Source organism: Phaenicophaeus curvirostris, chromosome 1, assembly GCF_032191515.1.
Source record: "Phaenicophaeus curvirostris isolate KB17595 chromosome 1, BPBGC_Pcur_1.0, whole genome shotgun sequence".
Classification (NCBI taxonomy): Eukaryota; Metazoa; Chordata; class Aves; order Cuculiformes; family Cuculidae; genus Phaenicophaeus; species Phaenicophaeus curvirostris.
In genome coordinates this window covers 200,117,647-200,127,188 of record NC_091392.1, presented here as the reverse complement: position 1 = coordinate 200,127,188, position 9,542 = coordinate 200,117,647, and the positions used below count along the sequence as shown (strand labels likewise).

Here is a 9,542-nt window from a genome sequence, read left to right as displayed (position 1 = left end):
AGTTCACTTGACCAGCTGGCCCCTCTAATAAGTAACATCAACACTGAAATTGCTAGTATACAATTTGGCATAGATTTTTCTTCTGGGCTTGTGAATCTTTAACATACATGCACTATCGTTATCTTGTTTGAAGTATTAAAAAGGTGAACCATAAAAAACCCCATCTCAGTACTCAGGTCTGTCTTTACTAGAATTAAGAGAAAAGTCTTAGAGCAAACTCAAGGACTGTACTTTTGGAAGCAGCTTGTGTGTAGGCATGCTTAGGGAGGCTGTTTGTAATAGCTGGAGCCAACTAACCTATTGTAATAAAATGCTGTTAATTTTCTCTTATCCTTGACAAATTTTTGCTCAGAAGCATAGAAAGTAATTAAGAAAGAAATTGTCTTTCATCTTCAGAGGAACTGTGATGATGGTCATAAAAGAACAAGAGTGGGTTGCAGTTTGAGAGAAGTTCTGAAGCGTATGGATTTTCAATATGCACAGTTCTCCATGTCAGCAAAACCAGGTCGTTACAGTTTTCTGTGACATTCATAACTAATTTAATTGAAGTCCTGACATAATATGCTATTTAAGCCATACCCATTTTGTAATTGAAGTCTCAGTTCTCATAGTGACAGTGGCAATCTATTTTTGTTTCCAAAATGGGCTCTTTGACTTCGTAGTCTGTTGCAAAGTCATTTACCCCATAAGTAGGTGTTTTATAAAGAAGTGATTGGGGATTGTTAAAAACTTGAAAAAAACTATGAAAGAAAATAGAAATATTTGCTATAACAGGGTCATTTATTATGGTATTTTTTTCCTCAAAATGCTACGTATATTTTGGAAGCTATTTTTGTTGTGATTTATCACACAGAGTATTTCAAGTGTAAGGCAAAGCAACTAAGCTTTTCCACTGAACATGAAATGACCATGCTGTGCATTTGTGCCTGCATGGCCATGGGGTATTAGTGACACCTGAAAGAATGTTATGCACATCAGAGTGGTCCCAGAAATTATATAATCCTTCAGTAGATAAAGCATTGCCTTTGGTGGCTTCTTTATAAAGTGCTTCTTTTCAAGCTTCTTCTTCATTTTTATTTTTCCAAATGCAGAGAGCTTTTATCTCTGAAGATAATTTGCAGACTTATTTTGCAATTTTTGTTAGGTGTAGTCTCATGTTGAGAATTTCAACATTCTTGCACCTTTCAGTTATTTAATTATAGAAATAATATCTACCCAGGGAAACAAACACGTATGTGAAATAAGAAATTTGGTAAAAAAATTATTTGATTTTAATGGCTGCATTGTCCACATTCGCTACTGTAGATTCATAATTTTCTTTTTGGCAGTCATGTAATTAAAAAGTGGTTTCTGTTAGAGTCCCAAATGTTTATGCCACTCTGTCTTCTATGCATACAATTCAGCAGCTGACAGGACATAAGATAAAAGTCAATAAAAAGAGAATTATTTATTAAAAAGATCTAATGTTACAAGAACAGTACACAGGAACTATTATATTACTGTGTCTTCCACATCGTATATACCATTATATATAGCATATATACAGATTGTACACAATATATCTAACATTTTGATATGGGCCATGACAATATCTTTATTTTGATCTGCAAAACGAAGTTTCTTTGTAATTCTTCTTTTCCAAATAGGTCTTGTGACATTATATAAAAATACAGTCTCCTCAGTGATGCTAGACTGCACTATTACAATCTTTTACATGAAAAAGAAAAGGGCTCTCCACTGCAACTGAAAAATAGTATGTTATGATAAGGAAACAAATTCTACAAAGTAACGAATAGGTAATACATAGGTACTTAAACATTTAAAACATGTTTATTAATATATTTAAGATGCAAAATACATATTCTCTTCACGTTGAATATAAAACATACCCCTTTGTCCCTGCAATATGACTACATTACCTGATGGTATGTTTGGTGTTTCTATCTGTATCTTTACATTAGACAGTGAGATATAACGAGATGTAGCTCTATCTTTTTATCAGACTTTCATTCTTCTTATAAAGCATAGCCATTTATTGTATTTGGAAAGTTTTTTGACCAAAATGCCACCAGGAGTGACTGTAACCTTTTTGAATACTCTGAAATAAACTGCACTGGCAAGCAACTGTACAAAAAATAGAGGAAATTATGCTTAATTAATTTATTAAATAACAATTTTGCTTTTTGGCTATACTTCACACTTGTTTACTTTAACCTTTTGAAAAACTATAGTTTACTAATGCAAGTTCTCTGCACAGTAGAAATGCTGCTGTTTTTACAGACTTCAGCAGGTTGTTATTTTCTATGATTTTGCTCCATTAGCAAGGAAAATTCTGCCTACCTTTCACTCATCTCAAAGACTTTTCCAGAAACAGGGATATAGAAGGCCACCTTCTGTCTGTATCTACTCAATAGTCTATGTTTGGCTAGTTGTCTTGCCTTTGTTTTCCTAGCATCATGTTGACTAAGTTAATTTAATTATTTTTTTTTTAGAAAATTATATAAAATATTGGTGGATATTGAAGTTTTGAGTTGAACCACCTCTGAAAAATTGTACTAATAAAATATTTAAAAGAAAAAAATTAGTCCTCAGTCAGCTTTTTACATATCAAGCACTTGAACCATTTTGAACTCTCTTGGCTACTAATTTAAAGCTGCTAAGAAATGGCACAGTTAGAGTGTGCTAGCTAAATGTCAAGTATTATTTTTCTAGCGAGCTGGAAAAACAATAGCATTTTAGACCCAGAACCCATAAACAAAAATAGATTTGTATCAAAACTTTTAGAGGGATGGACGCCTGGAAGAACTATGCTACTAGGAATTGCCTGCTAAACCCTTTCACTTGATTTTTCCTAGACAAAGAAGTCCTCATCCTAGTTGTAATCCCTAGACACTTGGTAGTTAAATACCATCCCTCATAACACCCCGCACACGCTAATTGTATGAAGATGCACAGCATATACACTGGGGATAATTTTGATTCAGGTGCCAAAGTGCAGGAAGGCCTTCCAGTGTAGAAAAAAATTGTTCAGATTGTCTATTGAGTGAAAAATTGTTTGGTACAGCAAGAAGTGTGGATTAAAACTGATAGCACACAGTCGCTACAAGAGTACTCTCTAGTGAGCTATAGGAATGGAGCCAATTAGCTAAATAACTGCAATGATGCTCAGTAGCACTCACCCAAGTATTTTTTCTTCCAACACAGCATTCTCCAAAATACATCCTACTGGAATCTGTTTCTACACAAATGATTACATTCCAAAAGCTGTTAATATTTCCTCCATTAAATGCTTTCATATATACTTTAACTTTATTACCAAATATATAAAGTACAGAATATTACTAAAAGTAAACCCAGAGGAAAAAATATTACAACTGAGAAGTGGTTGGAAAAAGTAGATTAATCTCCTTGCATTGCTTTATTCGTGCACTTAGCAGCCTAATGTATCATGTTTAAATACCCAGTAGAGTTTTTATTGTCATATGCATTAGGTATTTATTTTTATTTGCTATTGAAAATAAATATTTGATTCATTTGACATTAAATCACGTTGTATCTGATGACAACAAAACTTGTTTCTTCTTTAAGTTTGTGTTTAAACATTTTCTGTTTATCTTGCAATAAAATAAATGGCTTCACTCTGCTTCGTTTTGTCGCTTTCTGAGTGTTCTGTCTAGTATTGTACTGACCACTCTTTTTGCTAATTAAATACATCTTTATACATTTTCAGAACAAATTCTCAGCACTTTTGCAGTGGGCTGTGTCTAAAACTATATTTTCCTCTCTTGTCAGTTGGAACAGTCAGCCATAGGGGATGCAAGAAAAGTATTCAACAAAGCTGTATCATCTTTTTTCCACTATTTCAAAAAGGATTTTTTCCCCAAACCAAACAGATGTACGGTACTAGACACCACTGTTTAAACACCTAATGATACATGACTGGGGTCACCAAAATCAAACATATTAAAAAAGTAAAGTACATCTGACAGAAATTATGTTTGATTACAAAAGTTTATTACATACAATCTGCATATTGTGGGGCCAAGAAGTGTCCCCTCCCCAGAGGACTTTTACAAAAAATTAAGAGAAAAAAACCTGATGAATTATTGACCGTGTCTCCAACTCTCCTCTAAGTGCACCACAGGCGTTTCTATTGGTCTTTAAGCATTAGCTTGGATTTCCAGTTTCTCCATGGACATAAAACTCCATTTCTTGGTGTCATCAAGCTAAAGCAATCAAATAATAACAACAACAAAGTCTGCAGTCTTCACCATGAGCTTGAAGGAACCATCAGTGCCAAAAGCAATGTTACAGAGGATGAAGAAGTGGATAACACATGTAAAGTGGATTGAGCACTTGTTACTTTCCCTCCTGAAAATGGAAAGTGAAGTAATTAAGTAATAAATAATGCAAACATTTCTCAGCACATTTAAGTACTAAATTTTACCCAAAATTTGTATTCTATTATATTCAGCAAAAGCTTAACTTTTAAGCAATGAATTTGCTTATGAGAACTCCAATTGCAAAATAGGGTCCCTGTGCAGACATGAGGAAGTTTGGTATTTTATGATGATATATATAGAAACTCACAAGCTGAATCCTCATATTCAGTCTACAAATGAATAGGAAATTCCAAAAGTGTATGTGGGTTTATGCCTCAGTGGTCAAAAATAAAAGATTTTGTGATCAAGAGTTATGGCTCAAAAGATACATGAAACAAATACTCCATGGAGAAGGCACTAGTGTCTTCTGCATTCTGATAGCACAATAATTTTTTGACTAGATTAGACCTGAAATTTTAGGTCTACACTGAAGTCTCAGGCTCATATCTTTTAAGTCACACTTCTTAAGAACAGTGTTTAGTAGAATTTTATAAGGTTAGCATAAAGTTAGAATTAAGATGCCTCATTTTGTTTAGGCAAAAGGCAATGCTATTTTCTGCTTGTTCTTGCAATTAATCATTTGTTCTCTTTCTTACCTGTGTGATATTAATACTTTCAATATTTTGCAGTTACTGAGAAATAGAAGCTAGATGTCATAATTTATTTCATGATAGTACATTAATAGTGTAATATGTTAATAATTTAATAAAGTAAAACCTACTGAAGATAATCAATGGAACCTACAGAGAAATCCAGCTTATTCTAAAGCAGGCACATACACAGATTTTAGCTACCTAAATGTATGCCATTTTACCTGTTTTAGATAGTACACCTATGGCTGGTGGCCCAGAATTATCTGTGTATCCTTTCAGTCCTGTATCCTACCTGCCAGCTCTGTGCAAATGTTTGTGATGCCTTAGGATGTCTCAGATGTCCATAAGTGCTATGTCTGGATATTGAAATTCAGATCATCAGCTGAAATGCCATGTGGGCCTCACTGTCAGTCTGTATGAATCACATTTCATCTGACTATAATGTTATTTGAGACACCTAGCACATGTGCAGACATCTACAGCTCACGATAATGCCATTTGAGACAACTAGTGCAAATGTAGACATCTACAATTCAATTAGATTTCCAGACGTCATCCTAGAAAGGGATATTTCCTGTAAATCCTCTGTTTCATTCATCAGCCCCACATGGATGCTCAACTACTCTTGAGCATTTCAAATGACGGTAGATACCTTTGTTCCAACATAGAACTGAAGACTGTGATTAAAGATGATATCTAATAGATGAATTGTGAGAACGTTTTTTTCAGGCAGAGACTAGTAGAGTTAATGAGCACTGAAATAATTGCTAGAAAAGTGTAACCTTACCTGAAAAAGATGGAACTCTGATCTGAGGACTTGCAGTCCCATCTCCTCCTTCACTGACTGCACAGACCTCAATGATGTAAACACCAACATCAGGAAGAAGTACAACTGCAGAGGTTTTCTGTGTTTCTATAACTTGACTGTTGCTCTGACCTTCTTGCCTAAATAACACCTACGGCCAATAAAGTAGACAGTGATCATAGTGGTCTTTCAAGTTCTATAACAGACACTTTGTGTAGATAATGTAGTCACTGAAATATTAACTGCTTTGTACTCTCACTAAGCATTTCTTGGCACTACAGGTGAACAATCATCTGCTTTTACTCTTCCTTCTCCCCAATTGCTTCAAAACATTAACGGCAAAGTATATTAGCAATTAATGCATGTGCAAGAACATTGATTACAATACAGAGTGAAGATATAGCATTTGCCCATTTCAGCATTAGGTTTTGCACTATTATTTCTCTAAATGTTCTTCCAAATGCATTTTGGGTTCAATTTGATTCAAATTCTTCTCCCCAAATTTATGTAGATGTTTATATTTTGGCTCAAGAGCCCAGCTTCAACTGTAAAGAAAATTTCCTAAATTATGTCCTTAGCTTGTTTACATTAGATGGCTAAGTCAACCGAGAACAACTCAGATCTGTCTCTGTACCTCCCGAGAAGCTCAGTTCAAGCTTATGTCACATGGGAGGAAAGCAAGTAAGTACACAGCTGTCTTTCTGGTATTTCTGTGTAAATTTCTGTTCCTAGACAAAATTGATAAGGTCAGAGCAGTGTGAAAAAACAAAGTAGTCAACTGAACTTTTTCAAAATCCCAGCTGTTCTGATAAAGGTTAGAGCAGTTTCTGATTTGAAACATTTTACACTTTCTTGGTGGTACTTCCTGATGAGGTAATATCAGATTATAGTTTAGAGAAATGATAGCATACATATGTTTCAAACAAACCCCAATCACACCTCTGTAAAAGCAGTGAAATCTTTCTGGTTTGATTTAAGGTTGAAGCGAATTCCAGTCCTTCTTATGACTTGTTATTTAAGAGTTCATGTAGACCTTACTCTTTAAAATTTCAAAACTTTAAATGCCAGATATTATCATCCATCCCTGATTCTTAAACGTCACCAACATGACCACAAAACCAACTGAAGCATTAGTGTTTGTACTCCATGAAAAATATTAATTTTAATGTGATTTTAAGATCATAGAATCATAGAACAGTCAGGATTGGAAGGGACCTTAAAGCTTCTCATTGACCAGCACCCCCAAGTCCTTCTCTGCAGGGCCACTTTCAATCATGTCATCCCCCATCGTGTACTGAAATCGGGGATTGCCCTAACCCAGGTGTGGAACCTTGCACTTGGCCTTGTTGAACCTCATGAGGTTCTCACAGCCCCACTTCTCCAATCTGTCCAGGTCCCTCTGGATGACATCCCATCCTTCTGGTGTGGCAACTACACCACTCAGCTTAGTGTCATCAAGATGCCACACTCTTCTGCATTTCTCTGAATCCTACTGCAAACACGGTTAAATTGAAGTGTTAGTAGGAATTTTGTTGCTGACTGGTCCTATTAATAGCCACTTCTGATGAAATTATTCCCTGAGATAGAGCTTATTCAGTTTATAATCAGTAGTTGAAAATGTTGTGGTATTTAGCTCTTTTCAATTCTAGTTATTCCTTTTCATGGTGAAAATTGATTACAAACAGTATACATAACATACTTTATTTACACAGAAAAACAAGAAAGGGAAAAAAAAACAAGAAAGAGAAAGGTGAGCAAGGAAGGGATGACACTGACCTTATATCCCATTACATCAGACTCGTTAGCTAGAGGCCTGACTGGTTCCCACCCAAGAGACACGTGAGAGCCATCCTGTATCCACATAATATTGCTTGGTGCTTGGCTGGGAGCTGAGAATGAAAAATAACAACATGTACAGAAATATTTTTATAGGTAGTTTCTTTAAAATCAAAAGAAAAATATTTCAATTTTTCATTGCATTGCAACTGCTTGTCTTAACAGGCTCCTAATTCTAGCTGGAATTTTAAAAGATTTTTCTTTTCATCGAGTAGATGTTTGTGTCATTTAGTAGATTGTAGTATAGTTGTTCAGCCCACCACAAATACTCTACAGAGACATAGAAATTTAATTCTTTTCTTTCCCTTCTTTGCTAAAAAACTCTTGTTTTCCAGGAAGAAGATAACTTTTGTTAGGAACTCAAAGTCATATGGATTCATGTTTAAATATTGAAGCAAAGCCATGAATCAAACTTATGCATGATTCCTGACTATTATACACTCTTATTAAAGGAAAATTCAAGACAGCAGAGATTGCTTCCTGTCTTTTCCCTTTCAGCAAAGGTACTGAGATCACTTACGGGACTTTTTGGTTGCTGCACGCACAGCAGTGCTAGGTGGTCCATACCCTGCAGCGTTGTATGCCCTCACCGTTAGGTGATATAATGTATTTCCTTCTAATCCTGTCAGAAGGATGGATGACTCATTTCCCTCCGTTTTGACCTTTTCTGCTGCTTCTTCCTGCTCCATGTCCTTCCAGTAACCAACCTGTCAACAAGCAACAAAATGAAGGATTGATAGAGGCATGTGGGAAGATCATGCTTCCAGATGCTTGTATTTGTTGTCCTGAAGAGAGTCTTTTTGCCATTTCTGGCTATTGTCTGATCATCAAGCCTTTTTAAACATGTAGCTTTTGCAGCATAACCTCAGAACCAAGCAACATTCACCTCTTAAAAATGACGAGACTCGGAATATCATAGTATTACCTAAAGGATATTGAATTGCAGTGTACTGTCACGAGAAGATATAACTGCAAGATGAAAAAGCAGAGCAGAAACATTGACAAGGAATAAAAAGTACTTCCAAGAATTCAAGGAGAGCTCATCTGCTAGCAGGTTACCAGAATATCTACCTTCACCCTGGGAAGCTTTGACTGCATCAGTTAATAAGTGTCGTGAACAATATTCCCTTACTGGCTCTCTGCAACTCAGAGCCATGAGATTTCTTATCAGTGCAATGAAGAGGAAATGACAGAACACTGAAGGACACCTTTCATTCTTCTGAAAAATATTATCTGAACAAAAGAAAGGAAGTCGTTTAAGTTTTATTTCTTGGATATAAATAGTTTTGTGATAAATGCAATTTTGATAGTATGTTTATGCCCTTTTCAGATATAAAGTCCCTAAAAGATTTTTGATACTTCTTAGTCCATATTTCTGGTATCTGCCCTGAGTTTATCATAATCTCAAAGGGGTTATAGAGCTGAGCTAGGAATTTGACTAGTCTCTTTCCTTAGGGGCTAAGTATTTGCAGGACATAAGTGTAAAAAACCCACTACTGTCTCTTTTTAGTGTATCTAGATGATGTACACAAGTAAGATAATGCTCATAGGGTCCTTACTTACCTAACAGAGATGTCACTAATGTGCCATTCGAAGACCTATATTCAGCTTACCGTTCTTCATGCTGAGACCTACTTGCACTTACTTCACATTTTGACCTTTTCTGTGAAGCTGATTATTTCATAATAAGTTATTCATATTATATCTGGATAACTTTTCCTCTAAGCAAAATGTCGTGGACAATACAGCATTCTTGTGCACGTGTCCCAGAAAATGATGAACCAAAAAATCCAAGGGGTTCATAGGAATATAAGCCCAATATGTACAAAGCTGACCTTTTATAATTGCACTAGGACTGCTATTTAAAAGCCATAAATTTAGATTATCTGGCTGCAAAAATATACACTTGAGGTCATCATTTCACTT

General features: G+C 35.3%; 1 protein-coding gene across 3 annotated transcripts in view; it reads right to left on the bottom strand.

Moving 5' to 3' along the window:
• Nucleotides 1-1,391: 1,391 nt before the first annotated feature.
• The window catches only part of CNTN5 (contactin 5), a 666,657-nt gene continuing 658,506 nt past the window's right edge, over nucleotides 1,392-9,542 (bottom strand). For 2 of the 3 annotated variants that reach the window (XM_069883470.1, XM_069883471.1), the window contains exons 21-24: nucleotides 8,137-8,323; nucleotides 7,557-7,669; nucleotides 5,763-5,931; nucleotides 1,393-4,371 (exon numbers count right to left, since the gene is read on the bottom strand). In XM_069883470.1, the coding sequence (XP_069739571.1) occupies nucleotides 4,268-4,371; nucleotides 5,763-5,931; nucleotides 7,557-7,669; nucleotides 8,137-8,323 (573 nt within the window). In that variant the 3' untranslated portion in view covers nucleotides 1,393-4,267. Of the gene's footprint in view, nucleotides 4,372-5,762; nucleotides 5,932-7,556; nucleotides 7,670-8,136; nucleotides 8,324-9,542 lie in introns of all 3 variants that reach the window. The other variant, XM_069883473.1, reaches the window with a different exon arrangement.